The sequence below is a fragment of the Cetorhinus maximus genome, chromosome 3 (genome assembly GCF_964194155.1).
Source record: "Cetorhinus maximus chromosome 3, sCetMax3.hap1.1, whole genome shotgun sequence".
Lineage (NCBI taxonomy): Eukaryota > Metazoa > Chordata > Chondrichthyes > Lamniformes > Cetorhinidae > Cetorhinus > Cetorhinus maximus.
This window is the reverse complement of record NC_135881.1, coordinates 26804432-26824563: the sequence shown is the minus strand read 5'-3', so window position 1 is coordinate 26824563 and position 20132 is coordinate 26804432. Positions and strand designations below refer to the sequence as shown.

The window sequence follows — 20132 nt, the reverse complement described above, 5'->3', positions numbered from 1 at the left end:
ATATATGCTGTTGTGAAACAGGTCGGCGTGCTTTCCTGCTGATGTAAGTGGACTATCCAGAGGATGGGGATGAGTCTGGCGGGCTGGCCTTTTAATGATGTGCTGATGTGTTACAATGAGGTTCCCGATGTCCAATGGCGGGGAACGCGGTCTGCCATCGACGGGCCGAGTGGACGATCGCAAACTGGCTTCACGTGTTGTGAAAACCAATTTTTGGCCTTCTCGCCATATTGTCCACTCATGCCTGATGCCAACGGGCACAGAAAATCCCAGTCTAGGTGTTCAAGAGTAGAATTGCAGAGCCAAATTTGTACAGGGGGGGGCATAAGAACAGAGGAAGTTGCAAAAGTATGGTGAGACATGACTGGGAGAAGGTGCCAAAGGCAACAAGGATGTTAAATTCAACTCATTAGGAAAGAGGGAGTTGGTGTCAATCAATAAGGACATGGATGGTGAACAAGCAGGACATGCAGATCACTTGGAGTTTATGAAGAAAAAGATATTGGAGAAATCTTCTTTATGACTTCCCTACTATTCAATCCACCAGATTGCACTAAAAATGACTGGACTATTGTGCCTTCATGGGCAGCTCCTCATATATCCATTGAACAGAAGTTTGAGGGGCTCACTTACACTGTATTCACTCAACAGTATGAACTACTTATAAAACACAGCAGGGATGGGAAAAAAACAGAAAGAGCTGCCCATGAATAGCATTTTGAAAACTTTTAATCCATTAGGTGGATATGTTACAAATGTACCTTGTGCCAGATTTCGTTTTAGTGTAACCTCTCAATAAGCTACATTTATTTTTATTTATTCATGGGATGTGGGCTTCACTGGCTGGGCCAACATTTATTGCCCATCCCTAATTGCCCGCTATGGTCCAAGTGGTGTAGGTACAACCACAGTGCTGTTAGGAAGGGAGTTCCAGGATTTTGACCCAGCGACAGTGAAGGAACGGCGATATATTACCAAGTCAGGATGGTAAGTGGCTTGGAAGGGAACTTCCAGGTGGTGATGGTCCCATCTATCCGCTGCCCTTGTCCTTCTAGATGGCAGTTGTCTGGGTTTGGAAGGTGCTTCTAAGGAGCCTTGGTGAATTCCTGCAGTGCATTTTGTAGATGGTACACGCTGCTCTACTGTGTGTCAGTGGTGGAGGGAGTGAATGTTTGTGGATGTGGTGCCAATTAAGCGGGCTGCTTTGTCCTGGACGGAGTCAAGCTTCTTGAGTGTTGTGGGAGCTGCACTCATCCAGGCAAGTGGGGAGTATTCCATCACACTCCTGATTTGTGCCTTGTAGATGGTGGACAGGCTTTGGGAAGCCTCTGAAGCTTGCCTTTAACTTACTTTTTTAAAAAACAAATTCACTTTCTTCTTTAAATTGACATGACCTTCTATCCTGCCATTCACATGACTGATAGCTATGACAGTGTTAGAGCAAATGAGACAAGGGAAGACCATGCGTATGCAAGGCTCTAAGTTAAAATTTGAGTGGGTCACAAGTTTCCATTTCAAAACGGACTGAAAATCCCAATGCCAGAGTAAATGGGAAATAATATTGCAAATCTGACACTATTTATTTTCATCGACCGATATGCTGTTAGGTAATTGTGTTAATGATGGATTTCCATTTTAAATGAGTCGCAGTGTGTTTGGTAGAAAAGCACCAGGTGATGTTGCGAACCAGTTTTTACAAATTGTCCTGACCACCCACATATTGCCATCTAGTGGCTCTGCAGCAGCCTACAACTCTAGGAGCTTCTGGCTGAATAAAATGTCACCTCCCCATCTCCAAATTCAGAAAGACGAGCAGGGCATTCTGTGAAGGTCCCACACCTATCCTACTCTGTCAACCATTTTGTTCACATCATAGGTAGCTAAACAGATATATCCATTAAACAAATCAGCTCCATTTTCTAACCTCACGTGTCACTTCCTACCCTCACTGCTGATGATAACCAAATCTTCTCTGCTTTTAGAATCATGTGTGGCGACAATCCTCTCAAACGCCTGCTCCAGAAAACATTCTCCCTCCAAACGTTGTGGAATATGCCCATTTGACTTTCAGGCTATGCAACTTCCTGCTCAAGGAGTTCAACCTATGTCCACTTAATTTTTATGAATTCGACATGCATGGTACTTAAGTCGAGGCTGGTATTTATTATGCATTCTGAACTTTTCACACCAGATTCTTATCCTGCCATAGCTATTCTGCTTAACCGGACACGTACATAACGCAGATATTGGCTGATTCATTTATTAATACTCTGAAAAACTTAGTCAAAGAGGTAGCTTTTAAAGGAAGGTCTTAAAGGATATCAAAGAAGTGGAGTGGTTTAAGGAGGGAATTCTAGACTTTAAGGCCAAGACAGCTAAAAACACAACTACCAATGGTAGGGCAAAGGCAGGGGAGAATGTTAGTTGCATATTAATTGTCTTTAATTGTATTCAGGTGGTGGGCATTAATTGGGGTTCCAGTTAAGCACATAGAAAGAGACAATGAGTGAAACTGCAGGGTGGTTAAGTTAGGAGTTGTATATTTGTAATAGTTAACTCTGTAAATAAATGTAAGACTGAGTAAAGACTGGCTCCAGTCCTATCTTTCACCTACTGGCTGTCCAAAATGCAACAAGGGTGCACAAGTGGGCAGATAGAAGGGACACAGAGTGAAACTGCAGGGTGGTTAAGTTAGGAGGTGTATATTTGTAATAGTTAACTCTGTAAATAAATGTAAGACTGAGTAAAGACTGGCTCCAGTCCTATCTTTCACCTACTGGCTGTCCAAAATACAACAAGGGTGCACAAGTGGGCAGATAGAAGGGACACAGAGTGAAACTGCAGGGTGGTTAAGTTAGGAGGTGTATATTTGTAATAGTTAACTCTGTAAATAAATGTAAGACTGAGTAAAGACTGGCTCCAGTCCTATCTTTCACCTACTGGCTGTCCAAAATACAACAAGGGTGCACAAGTGGGTAGATAGAAGGGACGCAAGGTTCTTGGATGATTGTAGTGCTGGGGAAAGTTAGAGAAAAAGGGAAGAGGTGAGGGCAAGGAGGAATTTGAATACGAGAATGTGAATTTTAAAATGGAAGAATTGGTGGACTTGAGCCAATGTAGGTCAATTAGCACAAGGGTGATGGGTGAGAGGTAGAATACCAGTAGCAGGGGTTTGGATGAGCTCCAGTTTATGTAGTGTGGAAAATGGGATGCTGACCAGGAAAGCAGTAAATTAGTTGAGCCTGGAGGTGACAAAAGTATGGATGAGGCTTTCAGTAGTAGATAGTTGAGGTCGGGAAAAAGATAAGTGATGATACAGAGGTGGAAGTAATTGGTCTCTGTGATGGAGCGGATATTGTGTTGGAAGTCCAATCAGATACTGAGGTTGTAAACAGTCTGGTTCAGACTGAGACAGTGACTAGAAATAGGAATGAGGTCGACAGCATGTAACAAAGTTTGCGACAAGGGCTGAAGACGTTGGCTTTGGTCTTCTCAATGTTTAATTGAAGGAAATTGTGGCATGTCCAAGATTGTAAATGGTGGAAAACAGCCCTGACAACAAAGTTAGTGGAGGGGTCAGAAGAACTCATTTTGTGGTAGTGTTGTTGAACTTGACATCACATCTTTGAATTATGTCACCAAGTGGGGTTCAATTCACTTGCTGACACTCCTAAGCGGTGATCATGTTCTATGTAAATACCTGGTCTATGATTCACTGTGCTTCAATAAGCAAGCTCGAGCGAGGGCAAACTTGCAGCACACATCGACTCATTGAGTACAAATCATGAATTTATTATTCTACATTTGTACAGATCGATATTTAAGAATATTGCTACGTTACCAGACTCCTTTGCAGTTTTCGAAGTTTTTCCATAGGTTCGGGATCATAGCCTGGAATTTTTCGCATATCATTGTTCTTCAACGCCAACATGGTTTCCAGCATAAAACGGATCTGTAACAGGAAAATTAAGAGTTGTACCGTAACCAGTACATACATAGCAATTCAGTGGGTTGTTTTTGTTTACCTGGCGAACCCAGTGTTCACAAACAGAATACACAATTCATTACTTAAATCTCTTAACTGATATTCTCATCACTGTTTGTCAATTTTGCTCTTAAAATTACTATAGTTAGCAGTCTAGTTTGTCCCCCTGGGCAGTCCATTCCAAATGATCACAATATTATTCTGTGAAGCATTTACATTGAGCTGGCCGCTCATGTACTGACTTCTGACTTTCATCCCATAAACCCTCATTCTGATGGCTGTGTTAAGCGATTACTCAGGATTTAACTTACCAATAGTCTGAAAGATCTTGAACATAGTATTTTCCTCAAGCACTCTAATAGAAGTATTGAATTTTAACACTGCAAATTCAGAAATGCTCTTCTCCTAAAAGCAATATTCATATACATGCATAAAAATGTTGAATAAATCATTTTGCAATGCCATGTGCAGACAGATTTACTGCCCAAACACTTGGTCACTGTAACAATGCAATTCCATTCTTCTCAGAGGAATGGGCAAGATGGTTTAGCCATCTGACTTTTAAAAAAATGTACAAGCCTTTACATATTGATCGACTTCAGTTACTTTTAGATCTGACACCCCATATAATTTGACAGATGTATTGTTTCACAAGGACAGCCAGATCAAAAATTGCCAGAAACAAGACACTGAAATTAGCTTCATTTTGAATCACGTCCAAGTAGCTGTGAATACTGTGGGTTTATCATTCAATAGAATGTGCGTTTTTCATCTCTTTCCCACCCAATTTAGTGTCTTCTCTCCTGATTCGTGCATAACGATTTCAATAGACAATTTAACTATGGAGTCAACACAGTCAAGTTTGCTCCAGTTCTTGGAAAAATATTAATGCAATTACACCTAAACTGCAAGTACCACTGCAAAATGATCAGAAGGAACACTGATTGTTATTCCTTTCCCATTGGGACACTGTTGCTTGGTTGAGATTGACTAAATCAACAAAGATCAGGGATCAAATCTGAGATCTTTCTATTTGATATGACTGGCACAGACAGCGCTTATAGCTACATATATTAATTGCAGCAGCAAATAAAAAGAAAACAAACAAACATGGTACAGGGGTCATTCATATATTTAATTCTCTGAAGATTTTTGTAACTCATGTGCTGGTCATTCATTACAGAAATGTCCACCCACAAAACTGTCCTCATTTTGCAACCATTTGCAGCCACAAGGGCAGAGTGATGATCCTTCTTTGTCTCCATCACAGATGCCAATCTTCAGTCAACTTGATTCATGCCACATGACATCAAGGAATGGGTGAGTGCACTGCATGCAGCAAAAGCCACAGGGCTCAGAAAACATTTCAGCTGTAGAGCAAAGCTCTCTGTTTCAGTTCAGCTATAATACTGGCAATGTGGAAAATTGCACAAAAGCAGGTCAAATCAAATCTGGTCAGCTATTGCCCTACCAGCCTACCCCAATCATTGGTAGTGATGGGAGGGGTTGTCAACAATGTTATCAAGTAACACTTATTCACCAATAACCTGTTCATTGATGCTCAGTTTGGAACACAAAGATCTAGAGCTCAATACAGACATGGTCCAAACATAGAAACCATGGCTGAATTCCATGGTAAGAGTGACTGCCCTTGACATCAAGGCAGTATTCGACCAAGTGTGGCGTCAAGGAGCCCCATTAAAATTAAAATCCATGGGGCTCACCGGGATAGCTCTTCAATGGCACAGAGGAAAATGGTTGTGGTTATCGGAGGACATCCCAGCCGCAGGGCATTGCTGCAGCAATCACTCACAGCTGTATCCTAGGTCCATCTATCTTCAGTTACTTCATTATTGGCCTTCCCATCAGCATAAAGTCAGAAGCAGCGTGGTTCACTGATGACTGCACAATGTTCAGGTCAATTTACAATTCTTCATACAATAAATTGGTTCATTTCTGCAAGCAGCAAGACCCGGAAAACATCCAAGCCCGGGCTGAAAAGTGGCAAGTAACAATCCCACACACAAGTGGCACTCAATAATAAAAGAGCCTAGCCACCTTATCTTGACATTCAGTGGCATTACCATCACTAAATCTCTCACCAACAACAGCCTGAAGGCCAGCCAGTTGCAAATGCTGTGACTATTAGAGCAGGTCAGAGTTTGGGTATCCTGTGCTAAGTGGCTCACCACATGCCTTCCCAAAGCTTCTCTACCAGCTACAAGCCACAAGTATGGAATATTCTCAATTTGCCTAAATGAGTGCAGCTGCAACAACAATCAATCAGTTTCAATCCAGGGCAAAGCAACATGCTTGACTGGCACTTTACCCACTAGCCTAAACCTCACCTGCCTCACAATTGTGGCTACAGCTTGTATTATCTACAGGATGAACTGTAGCAACTCACCAAAGCTTCATCGGCAGCATCTCTGGATTCTATGATCTCCAATAACTCGAACAAGAGAAGCAGGAGCATGAGAAACACCATTACATCTAAGTTCTTTTCTAAATCACCATTATCCTGACTTGGATATAATCTTATAAATCTCATAATTGTAACAATGTTATATTTCGGGACTGTGGCTTTAAATTTATGGTAAATGAAGGGGGGTCATGTAACCTGTTCTGGAGTCTGTCTGACAGTAAGTCTGGTGGTTTCATTGTTAGAGAAAAAAGGAAGGCCTCGAGTGTTTTACTGAGAAGAAGGTGCAAGGTATTTATCTTTGGAGACAACGGCAGCAGTTTCTGGGTTTGCAATGAGTAGAACCTCAATCTCCCAAAGTCCCAGAGAGGTGTTGAAGGTACCAGGTTGTACAACAGTTATGCTGTAAATGGTCTATTCACTTCTAAGATGAAAGGGAGTTGAGATCAAAGATAGCGAATTAGCATTTCTACCTGGATGCAAGGTTAGAGTGTTTCACTTTGCCATGGGGAAGAGGGCCGAGGGAGCTATTTTTAAGATCAGATTACAGGTTTCCCTACAAATTAATAAATAGTACAGACAGACAGCATAGGTTCTGTTTGGTCAGATGTAAAAGGCTGCTTGGCCTTTTGAGAGAACACAGCCGGATACAGGAAGGGGACAGTCTAGTTGAAGTGACGCATCCTGCAGACATTTAAGGACTTTGGGATGACCGTCCTGGCATAACCGGGAGAAGAACAGTCATTGGAACAGGCTTTACTGCTGGTGGTGGATTTAAGTAGCTCTCTGAGAACTGAGGAAAGCACCTGGAGTTGGTCACTCCAAGTTACTACTCTGCAAAGTGGGGATATGGGGACCCATTGGAAGGTGGGAGCAAGTGTGGATTGCTTTCTATAAGTACTGTTATTCTGTGGGGAGTGGGATGTGTGATGAGCAAAAAAAGAGAATGTACCTCTCTGTAGTTTCAAGTATAACTTGCCTAGAAGAAGAAAATAGTGTTTAGTGCTTCTGGTAATTTGCCATCATAAAAGTTTTAAAACGTGAAATCTTGATATGCCACTCTTTCAGCTGTTAACTGGAAGTTTTTAAAAGTTATCAGTCTCCACAGAGATCATAACAATGTGCCACACTTCTACCATTGTAGAAGGGCCAAAATCCCTGAACTCCCACACTAACACCAGTACTGTTGCTACAAGGACACCAGCAGAAGTGCCACCTTGGGGTGGGCAACAAATGCTGGCCTTTCGAGAGAAACCCATTTCACAAGAATCCATTTTTAAGAAGTTGTTAATTCTTAACGACGGCTTACAGAATATTTCAAGTAAAATCAAGTCAGATACACTACCAAAAATAAGTCCCACTACTGTATTCACTAAAGTTCTTCAATTTTATCCCAGGAGAGTAACCTCGATGCCATTAATCCAGAATTATCATTTGTCCCAGATCTGATGGATGCTTCTTCAATTGCATAGCTGAATCATGAACTAATGCAGAGGACTGCAGAGTTAAACCTAAACTTCACAGAGCCACAGCACAGCAAATGCTGGGTCATTGTAACACTAGTGTAAAATTTAAATCCCTAGCCCCAAAAATGAATTCCAACTTGAATTTGAAATCTGTCTTACCCTTGTTTGGTCTTGGAATTGTTTACCAACACTGTTAGCTTTGTTTTGGGCCTCCAAGATAAAATCCCTCAATGCTACAGCATCGTCCTTCCGAAGGGTAAATCCCACTTGTTTCAGTAAAAGAAGGATTAGCTCAATGTCCTTCTCCTTGAAGTTGCTTGTGAGTTTCTTAAGAATATCGAACACCAACACAGAGTGTATAACATGGAAATTGTAGATGTGTGCAATCAAATTGATTAAATTATCGCATTCTTTTGTTTCACTGGTACTTCTAGAATGTTCATCAAATTGCTTTACTATTGCCTCCAAAACATGGCCTCCAACCTGTAAAATAAAAGACATGAATCAGGCTCATCACCACCTTCTAAAGGTCAATTAGGGATGGGCAATAAATGCTGGTCCAACCAGCGATGCTCACATCCCATAAATGAATAAATAAAATAGTAGTTACTAACTCTTAAAATTCAACATGTTAAACACAATAACAAAACTTGAAATTATATAGCATCTTCCATGGCTTCAGGATGATCCAAAGCAGTTTACAATTAAGTACTTTTGCAGCATAGTCACTCTTGAGGTACGCACCCAGCAGCTAATTTTCACAGTGAGCTCCCATAAACAGCATTGAAATGATTTTTTTGTTTTAGAAGTGGTTTGAGGGATAAACATTGGTCAGGATGCCAGAATAATGCCCCTGCACTTTTTCAATTGTGCTGTGGGATCCCTCATAATTACTTGAGCTAGCAGACAGAGCCTTGGTTTAACACCTCATTCAAAAGACGATAGTGTAACACTTCTCCAGCACTGCATTGGAGCTTAGATTTCCCGGATACAGGAGGGGGACAGTCTCTAGTTGAAGAGACGCATCCTGCAGACATTTAAGGATTTTGGGAGATTCGTCCCGGTATGACTGGGAGAAGAAGGGTCATTGGAACAGATTTTACTGCTGGTGGTGGATTTAAGTGGCTCTCTGAAAACTAAGGAAAGCACCTGGAGTTGGTCAATCCAAGTTACTACTCTGCAAAATGGGGATATGGGGACCCAATGGAAGGTGGGAGCAAGTGTGGATTGCTTTCTACAAGTACTGTTATTCTGTGGGGAGTGGGATGTGTGATAAGCAAAAAAGAAGAGAATGTACCTCTCTGTAGGCTCCAAAACTCTGGAATGGGACTTAATTCACAACCTTCTGACCCCAAAAATTATCCACATTCCTTTAGCAGATAAAATACATCATGTCTTCTTTAAGTCTGGAAACTATTTCAACAAGCTGTGGCTTTATCTTTTTAGAATCATGGAATTAACAAATTGATTAAGCTCAACAGGAATTTGTATCTCAGTTCTTTCTCAGGAGTTAAACAGAAAGTACAGCACAGCTCAACTAGTCCATGTTGGTGTTCTCATGACGCTGCACATATTCAATCCACATGGCTTATTCCTTACCCCTTGCTAGTTTTCTCCACTCTTCTCCTGAAGGTACTGACTCTACAGTTCCACAGAGGCTTGTTATTCTCAAGTGGCAATTACTACTTGCAAGCTTTGGCCATGAGTGCTGCCAACTTCTGCATTTACTCAGTATACACTCCTGGCAGAGGTAATTCCATAGTCACCAGAAATGAGAACCATTTCTGCTTCTTCCTTTCCTAACTCAGGAGGACAGGCTAACTGTATGACCCCTATGGCAGCCACGGCAAGGATCATCGAACTCACCAAACATCAGGGATTGAACTTGGAACCCACTAATTACTGATTAAAGTTGCACAGCTATCAGAGAATCATCTGCATGAATTGTTAAGCCAATCCTTTACTCCTTTTCATAAACATCTGAATGACATGGGGTTGTGTATTCATTTGACTTAATCAATCTTACCAAATACTGTGGAACTATCTTTTGCATACTCATTTACTTGAGACCTTTACTCATCATCTAAATGAGAAATTCCACAAATAGTGCTTGGTAACAAGAATACTAACAGAGGTGTTTTGGCCACTTTCCAGTCCAAAATTCTGTGATAGGCCCGAACTGACTTCAATAATAGTGTGCTCAAGGTGTGTAGATACAAAATTAGGAGATACCATAATTTTTATGTCTGTCTTTATATAAACACAACAAATAAAATCTAAGCATAGGCAAACCAAATATATCAGTAATGCTGGAACATTACAAACCAATTTCACTGAATGATCAAAATAGCCTCAAATTGTAGCTGCTTTTTTTCTTAAAGTGTTTACAAGAGGGAGGAAATGAGTTACAGTTGGTATCTCTTAATTTACTGCCAAAATGAGATTTATGCAGAAAATACTGGAACTACTCAGCAAGTCTGGTAGCATCTGGCAGACCAGCTGAGTAATTCCAGAATTTTCTGTTTTTATTTCAGATTTCTAGCATCTGTGATACTTTGTTTTTGAAATGTCTGCATCTGTTTACCAATTATGATAGAAGTACTGATAATTTGGATTCAGGTTTGCAGTGGACAGTACTATAGTCAGCCTGACTGTCAAACACAAGTATTAAAAATGCCAGCAACATAGATGTCATAAGTTAAAAACAGCTAGTTTATATGACAATTCTGACAACCAACTTGAGTAATGACATTACCTCAATTCCAACATTGTGATGAAGAATGCTGATTAACAGTACGTGCTCCATCATCAATCTATTGGGCATCAAGGCTGGAGTGACACAGGCCGCCAGGAGGACATCTGTTAGGGTATCATTCATGTCTTTACGGCTGTTTGTCATATAAAGCTCTTCAAGCTGACTACTAATGGAGGCCATATTAGGTGCACTCAATCTAATACCAGAGAAAAAGGTTTAATTAAGATTCATATTTGAAGTAACATTTGCTTGAAAGCACCAGCATTTTAACCGTTAATTCATTCCAAATTATTGACGATATAATGCAGGATTTTACAAGTGGCCTCAATCACACACTATACAATTACTCCTTATATTATACACCAGGCACTTAGCTTTTTAGATTACTATGAGGCATTTTTGCAAAACTAAGCAACCAATGAAGAGCCAAGGTTTACATTGCAGGATACTGTCAAGATCGAAAAGAGTAAAAAGCAGCAGGATAACGCATTACATGGTAAACCAAAAGCAAAATACTGTGGATGCCAGAAATCTGAAATAAAAAAAAATACTGGAAATACTCAACATGTCAGGCAGCATTTTCAGAGAGAGAAACAGAGTTAACACTTCAGGTCAAAGGCCTGGAAATGGAGGTGAGAGGTTGTGGGGAAGTGTGTGCAGGAGGAGAGGAAAGAAAAACAGGCTAATGGTGCAAGGCTAAAGTGGATGACAAATGCTAGCCAGGAAACTGGGGGAGCTCTTGCCCTCCTATAAAAAGTGCTGCGGGATCTTTTAAATCTACCCAAAAAGGCAGATGGAGCTTAACATCTCATTTTAAATAAACCATCAATTTTAATGCAAGAAAGTATTTCATTGCCTGCAGTGAGATTTTACTGCATGAAGAGGTTTACCAGGATTTTACCAAGGATGAGGACTTCAGTTCAGAGAAGCTGGAAATGTTAGAACCGTTTTCCTTGGAATAGGGAAGGTTAAAAGGTGACCAAATAGAGCTTTCCAAGATAATAAGAGGCTCTGATAAGAGTCGAGCGAGAAAAATGATCTCCTCTGTTGATTGGGTCAATAATAAGACCATAAGACAGAGGAGCAGAAGCAGGCCATTTCACCCATCAAGTCTGCTCTGCCATCCAATGAGATCATGGCTGATCTGATAATCTTCAACTCCACTTTCCTGCCTTTTCCCCATAACCCTTGATTCCCTTACTGATTAAAAATCTGTCTATCTCAGCCTTGAATATACTTAACGACCCAGCCTCTTCAGCCCTCTGTGGTAAAGAATTCCACAGATTCACTATTCTCTGAGAGAAGAAATTCCTCCTCATCTCTGTCTTAAATGGGTGACCCCTTACTCTGAGATTATGCCCTCTGGTCCTTGACTCTCCCACAAGGGGAAACAACCTCTCAGCATCTACCCTGTCAAGCCCCCTAAGAATCTTATATGTTTCAATAAGGTTGCCTCTCATTCTTCTAAACGCCAATGAGAACAGGCCCAACCTACTCAACCTCTCCTCATAAGAAAATCCCTCCATACCTGGGATCAATCTAGTCAACCTTCTCTGGACTGCCTCCAATGCCAGTATATCTTTTCTTAAATAAGGGGACCAAGACTGTTCACAGTATTCCAGGTGTGGTCTAACTAGTGCCTTGTATAGTTTTAGCAAGACTTCCCTAATTTTATGCTCCATTCCCTTTGAGCTACAAACATTTACTACAGATGTGTTCGCTCTGGATCACCTTGGTGTCCAGCAGCTCCCACATGCTACAGCAGCAACACATCACTTGTCCTGCCATCGCTATCATATTTTATTTAATTTATTAATTAATTACTCTAGTATCCCTGCTCTTTACACTTTATTGTAATTATTTTTTTAACACCAGTATCGATTCTATACTTAAGCTATTTTCAAGAAAAAGAGAAAAAAACTAGAGACCTAAACACAAACTAAAGACCTTACTTTTACTTTAAAGCCTAGAAATAATCACAAATCCTACTCCCCAATCAGCTGCTTTCCATGCTCTTTTCCCTCTCGCATTCTTTAATGGTCTCTCGCCTCTCTCTCTCTCTGTGCTCTTTAATGGTCTCTCGCCTCTCTCTCTCTCTCTGTGCTCTTTAATGGTCTCTTGCCTCTTTCTCTCTGCACTCTTTAATGGTCTCTTGCCTCTCTCTCTCTCTCTCTCTGCACTCTTTAATGGTCTCCTTCCTCTTTCTCCACGCTCTTTAGTGGTCTCTCGCCTCTCTCTCTCTCTGTGCTCTTTATTGGTCTCCTTCCTCTCTCTCTCCACGCTCTTTCATGGCCTCTCGTCTCTCTCTCCGCACTCTTTAATGGTCTCTTATCCCTCTCTCCGTGCTCTTTAATGGCTTATCGTCTCTCTCTCCACACTTTTTAATAGCTTCTTGTCTCTCTCTCTCTCTCTCTGCGCTCTTTACTGGCTTCTTGTCTCTCTCTCTCTGTGCTCTTTAATGGATTCAACATTACTTGCAGAAGATGAGAAGAGCAGCTTTATTTTCACTACTTTACTTTCACATTGTGTGTGTAATGCTCTGGTGATGAAAGCTGATTCCAAAAATAAATTCAAAAAGAACTCAGAGGGGTTCCCGAGGATGAAGAACATACAGCATCACTGACAAAAAGCAAAAACTAAGTTTCTGTTCTTGCATTTACCATAGCAAAAGTTCCCTTGAAGGTTGTAAAGTGTCTCTAACCAGTGTAAATTAGATAATGATATTTTAAATAAGCAGTTCTCATTTTCTGTGCTTCTGCTATGCTCTCCATCAGCGAATCTCATATCCCAATGACTGCGCAGCCAGCATCTGAACTTCTTGCGGCCAAAATTTTTTATATCCTCAAGACTAATATGGATACAGTTCACCTGTTTAATTGAAACACTTACTTTGCTTCATGAAGAAGGCAATACTAACATAAGCTTGTTTTATTTTAGGTTCCAAATTGAATTATTAAATTGATATTGAATACAACTTATTTTGCATCACAAATCTCCAATTAAATGATCACAGTAAATTCATATGTCTAAGTAAAAGCATAATTTTGCACAATAAGTCACTTCTTACCCATCAGATCTTTAATTATGTATTCTTCATTAGCAGTAAAGAATACAACTTATTTTGCATCACAAATCTCCAATTAAATGATCACAGTAAATTCTATACAAATATAAAAATCCACCTGCAAATCCATTTTACAATATCTTGTTTGCTCATCTCTGGCAATGTTTCAAATTGAACTGAATAGAATAGGTGTAATTCATATGGTTCTTGTGATTGGCACATCAAGCCAATCTATGTGACAGGATCACTGGACCAGTTATAGTTAGATCATCACACATTCTTCCAAATCAGCCATTTCCCTATCACAATAATCCTGAAAACTTTAGAAAGCAGTCAATCTGTTATAAAGTTGCTGATTTTAAAAGTTATAATATTTGACACATATTTTGGAAAAATTCAAATTTTACAAAAGCGCAAGTTAATAACCATAAGTAAAACAGAAAATGTTGGAATAATTTAGGTGAGGAAGCATCTGTGGGGATAGGAAGCCACTATTAGTGCATCAGGCTGATGATCTTTTGTTAGAACTGGTTCCATGGTCTAGCTCCATAGGAGCAGAGAGAGATAGTGGCGTGGTGATAATGTCATGGGACTAGTAATTCAGAAGTTCAGGTTAATGACCTGAGTGCAGGGGTTCAAATCCCACCATGGCAGCTGATGGAATTTGAATTCAATTAATAAATCTGGAATACAAAGCTAGTCTCAGTAATTGTGACCATGAAACCATCATCAATTGTTGTAAAAAACGATTTAGTTCACTAACGCCCTTTATAGAAGGAAATCTGCCATCCTACCTGGTCTGGCCTATATGTGACTCCAGATACACAGCAACGTGGTTGACTTTTAACTGCTCTCTGAAATGGCCTAGCAAGCCACTCAGTTCAATTAAGAATGGGCAATAAATGCTGGCCTTGCCAGCGAAGCCCACATCCCATGAAAGAATAATAAAAAGAAGAGAAACCCTTATCTCCTTCCAAAGTTTTAAGAAAGCAAAGTTCTCTAACATCAACAGCTGTATTTATTATGGTAGCAGTGGGAAATTTTCATATTCCTACCTATTCAGAAGTCCTTTTACATTCTTTTTCAGTCTTGTAAGTTCTTCCTTCTTCTTTGCATCCATAGTTTCAGCTATTTCACGCAATTGTGGGGGAATATACTTCCTGGAAACAGTATCCTCATTCCATGTTTGCTCCTAAGGTAATATGATGGAACAGGTTATAAGTGAGATCTATTATACCAGCTATATAAATACTGTGGCTACAAAAGGTCAGAAGCTGAGAATTCTGCGGCGAGTAACTCACCTTCTGACTCCCCATGGCCTGTCCAGGAGTGTGATGGAGTATTCTCCACTTGCCTGGATGAGTGAAGCTCAAACAACACTCCAAAATGAAGCTCAACACCACCCAGGACAAAGCAGCCCACTTGATTGGCACTCCATCCACCACCTTCAACATCCATTCCCTCCACCACCGATGCACGTGGCAGCAGTGTGTACCATCTACAAGATGCACTGCAGCAACTCACTAAGACTCCTTCAACAGCAACTTCTAAACCCATGATCTGTACCACCATGAAGGACAAGAGCAGCAGATGTATGGGAACACCCTTACCTGCATGTTCCCCTCCAAGCCACACACCACCCTGACTTGGAACTATATCGTCATTCCCTCACTGTCGCTGGGTCAAAATCCTGGAACTTCCTTCCTAACATCACTGTAGATGTACTTACATCACATGGGCTGCAGTGGTTCAAGAAAGCAGCTCACCATCACCTTCTCCAGAGCAGTAAGGGATGGGTAATAAATGCTGGCATAGCCAACAATGCCCACATCCTGTGAAAGAAGGGGTATTTTTTGATGTATAAAATATGGACAAATTATTTGATAATGAACAAATGTGAAGGAATCCTATATTAGAAAAGTTTATTTGAAAAGACAGTTCACCAAGGGCTTATAAATGTTGAATGAGATAAATGTTTAAAAGGTTATTAGGTGCTCTACTGGCTCCCCAGGTCACCTCATGAACTTAGTGCTGGGTTTAAAAGTTATGAGAAAGCATCATGTAAACTGCTGGGGATTGGAGTTCTGAACTTGGGTGCAAGTACACAATTGAGGAGCTTGCTCCCAATAGGAAGTTGCATCTAGCAACACTCAATATAATTTAGGTCTTTTGGGCTGTGCTTAGCACTGTAAAGCTATCACTCTTATGCAGGCAGTAGAATATAACTACAGTCTCAAAGATAATTATCAGTGCTGGATTTAGTAGGACACACAAAGATACAATCATTATGAACAACTGGGCATTATTGAATTCATGTACATCTCAACTAAACAGACAGGAACATCAGAAATATTGTAATAAAAGCAAAATACTGTGGATGCTGGATCAGAAATATTGTACGGACGACACAACTTAAATTTACAAGGAAAAGTATCACAAGGAGTGTCACAGAACATTAAGAACTGATGTCATTGAAGGCCCCACAATCATGGTGAAGCAAAATAACAGGGATATGTCGTCAATCATTTAGAAGAGGTCTAAGGAACCGGAGGTTTTGCAGAGGTTATAGACCTGAAGTAACTTAGAAACGTTACATGGGGCAAGGCTATGAAGATGAAGGGCTTCCTGACGGAATCTCACACGAATAATTTTAGTACATTTTACAATCAGATCAGGACACATTATTAGAGTTATTGGGTGAGATTTTAACTCACTCAAACCCATTGACTTGCAATATTAAAATCTGGCCCTTTGGTGTCTCATGAGAAAATGGGACTGTTTCCACTGGAGCAAAGAAGGCTAAGAGCAATTTAATAAACATTTTCAGATTTGTGATCATTTTTCATAAAGTTGGCCAGGGAATCAGTAACAAGGCACCAGTAATTTAAAAGTATCACTGAGTGAGAACAAGATTTAGGGGAAACACCTTTACATTGAAACAAAAATTGCTCAGGTCAGGCCGCTTGTGGTATGTCTGGGAAAGATTATTGACCTGAAACGCTACACATTTCTCTCTCCCTGCAGATGCTACCTGGCCTGTTCAGTATTTCCAGCATTTTCTGTTTTTATTTCATATTTCCAGCAAGTGCAGTATTTTGTTTTTATCTTTACATTGAAGGTTGTTGGAGCACGCTTTGCACAGGGTGTGGTTGAAGCACAGGCCATTGCACCTTTTAAAAGAACTGGATAAATATTTGCAGCAGGGGAAGGTGTAGGACTTATGCAGAGAGGAATGAGATTAGATTTGGATTGCTTTTGCAAAAGCTTGGCACAGGCATGATTGGCTGAATTGGCAGCCTCTGTGGTTCTTCTATGGTTCTATGACAGAACATTCAGGGCACAGTTTTGGACAGAGTTTGGAAGGGAAGACAGATGGAAATCCAACAAGGATTGCAGCGGGGTACTAGAATCTGGAAGTAACAGGCATATGTAAAAGGATTTCAGCAATGCAAAGATCGAGTTGTGGTTGAGGTGGGCAATGTTGTGTTGATGGAACAAAGCAATTTTGGTGGAAATTGTTGTCAGGTTTAAATTTTAGTTCGGGATCAAATATGTCAAAATTATGAATAGTCTGGTTCCACTTTAGAGACTGGCCAGTGAGCATATAAAGGAAGTGGGGACTGTGGCAAGACTCGGTATTCCTGATATTCAGCTGGGAGAAATTCTAACTCATTCAGAATTCAAACAATCTTTAAAGTGCAAGGAGTGTAAACAATTCGTAAAGTACGCATGGGAAAACTTTCTTCATCACTTTTCTAGCTCAACAAGGAAAGAAGCAATGGTAGATCTAGTTCCAGAAAATTCAATAGGGCAATCAGGGTGTGTTTCAGTGAGAAAACATCTGGATAATAGTGATTATAATTAGTTTTAAAGCAGTTATAGAGAAGGAAATAGAAAATAAAAGGTGAAAATGCACAATAGGAAGAGGGCCCTATCAAGAGTTTTGAAGACGGATCCAGCACAGGTGGACAGGAAACAAAGGTTAACCAGAAAGAAAGTTCAGGTACAAACAAAGCATATTGTCAAAGAGGGAAGATGAGGCATCCAAAGTTAGAGCTTACCGGATCCCAGAACAAGACAGGTAAAGGAGGTTCATGACAAATATCAAGTACTGAATACAGTAGAAAACTAGGCAGAATACAGAGAATGAAGGGGGAAATTGAAAAAGGACATAAGGGCAAAGAGAGAAAAGTTAAAGGGTAACATAAAAGGGAACCCAAATATCCTTTATAAACACACAAAGTAACAGGACAGCTAACAGAACGGTGGAGCCAGTCAGGGACAAAAGAGAGAATAATCTTGTGGTGACTGAGGTAGAGTGAATACTTTGCATTAGTCTTCAGAAGAGAGGGTAAAGTTCATGTCACAGTTGAGGAGGGACTAGAAACATTAAATAGGATTTAAAAAGATAAAAATTAGATGCTAAATAGGTTGCTATCACTCAAAGTTAACAATTCACCCGATTCAGATAGGAAGCATCCTAGGTTGCTAGGGTGGGGGTATCAGAACTTCTGACCACAATCTTTCAGTTCTATTTGATTACGAGTATGCTGCCAGAAGACAGCAGCAAATGTTATATCCCTGTTTAAAAAAGAGAGGTAACTACAGTGGTAGTAAGACTGCCAAAGACCACGGTCAAGGACAAAATTAATCCTTATTTGGAGAAACTGAGATAACAAGGGACAGTCAACATGGGATTTGTTAAAACCAAAGTGTCTGAATAGCTTGATTCAGTTCTCAGAATCCACAGAATTGTTTTGTTGTAAAAGGACACCATTTGGCCCACTGTGTTGGCAGCGGCTTTCCAAATGAGCAATTCGCCTTGTGCCATTCTCCCACCTTCTCCCTGTGACCCTGCACATTCTTCCTTTTCAGATAACAGTCTAATTCCCTTTTGAATGCTTCACTTGAACCTGCATCCACCACACTCTTAGGCAGTGTATTTCAGACCCTAATCAATTGCTGCGTGAAAAAGCTTTTCAATATATCACTTTTGCTTCTATTACTAATTACTTTAAATCTGTGCCCTCTTGTTCTCAATCCTTTCAATATTGGGAATGGTTTCTCCATATCTACTCTCTGAAGTCCCCTCATGATTTTGAATACCTTTATCAAATCTCCTCTCAGTCTTCTTTTTCCTAAGGAAAACAGTCCTAAATTCTCCAATCTATCTTCATAACTGAAGATCATCTCTGGGACCATTCTTGTGAATCTTTTCTGCAGTTCTTTGATGGAGAGGGTAGTGCAGTAATATTGTATATATGGATTTCCAAAATGCTTTTTATAAAGTATCTCATAAAATACAGATAACAGGTGCACATGGTATGAAAGGGAAGGTGGTAATTTGGTATGCAATTGTTCAAGAAAGAATAGTGATGAAAGAATGCTTTTCTGACTGGATAGAATTCTGCAGTGGGTTCCCCCAAGGGTTAGCATTAGGATCATTGTTTTTCTTGTTGTACATAAATGATCTGAACTTTGGTGTAGGGAATACAATTTCAAAAAGTGAAGAGAAGGAGGGAGGAATTGTTTACATTGGCAAGTGGGTCAGTAACTAGAGGCCATAAATTTAAAAATATCAGCAAAAGAATTAAGGGGGGAAATGAGAATTTTTTTCATAGTGTTGTTAAGAGTTGGAATAAACTATTTGAAAGGGTAGTGGAATCAGATTCCATAGGATTCGAGTCAAAATCTTCAAACTTTCTAACAGCATGTAAGTGTATCTACACCACATGGACTGCAAGGAAAGCAGCTCACCACCACCTTCTTAAGCACAATTAGAGATGGGCAATAAATGCTATTCTTTCAAGCGATGCTCACACTTAATGAACAAATAAAAAAAAAATCAAAAGGCAATTGAACATATATTTGCAGAGAATAAATTTGCAGGGTTATGGGGAATATGCTGGGATGTGGGACTAAATTGGACAGTTTTTTCAAAAAACTAAGGGCTGAATGACTTCCTTCTATGCTGTAAGATTTTATGGGTGTAGTTGGAAGTTGGAAGGGAAATGATAGTGGCATATTGTCATGTGACCTGGAAGCTAACCTCATGTTTATGGATGATATCTACAAAGAGAAATATGCAAATAAAAGAGGGCTGCGGAGAGATACTTGGGAGAGGCTGATGCTCTAGAGGTTACAACGTAGAAGAGTTGCACTGGATGTATTCAGATAGGTGGAACTAGAAATATACAGGGGATGCCGCAGAGATGAGCAATAGACAGGATGTATTAGGGAGGATAGCAATGATAACTGTCAGATAGAAAGGTCTGGGACAAGGAAGGGAGAAAGCACCATTGTCAGTGTTACTGATGTACTGCTGAAAAATAGACACGCTGTCAAAGTTTTTCATCAGGACAGACTCGGGAATGCCAAATTTCAAAGGGAGCAACAATTTATAGTGCATGAGAAAGGGCTGCTGATTGATTGGTCGAGCT

General features: G+C 40.2%; 1 protein-coding gene across 1 annotated transcript in view; it reads right to left on the bottom strand.

Moving 5' to 3' along the window:
* nom1 (nucleolar protein with MIF4G domain 1) overlaps positions 1–20132 on the bottom strand; it is a 75791-nt gene that overhangs the window by 53341 nt on the left and 2318 nt on the right. Inside the window, exons 2-5 of the mRNA XM_078537114.1 lie at positions 14748–14884; positions 10629–10824; positions 8033–8356; positions 3842–3952 (exon numbers count right to left, since the gene is read on the bottom strand). Of these exons, the coding sequence (XP_078393240.1) occupies positions 3842–3952; positions 8033–8356; positions 10629–10824; positions 14748–14884 (768 nt within the window). The remainder of the gene's footprint in view (positions 1–3841; positions 3953–8032; positions 8357–10628; positions 10825–14747; positions 14885–20132) is intronic.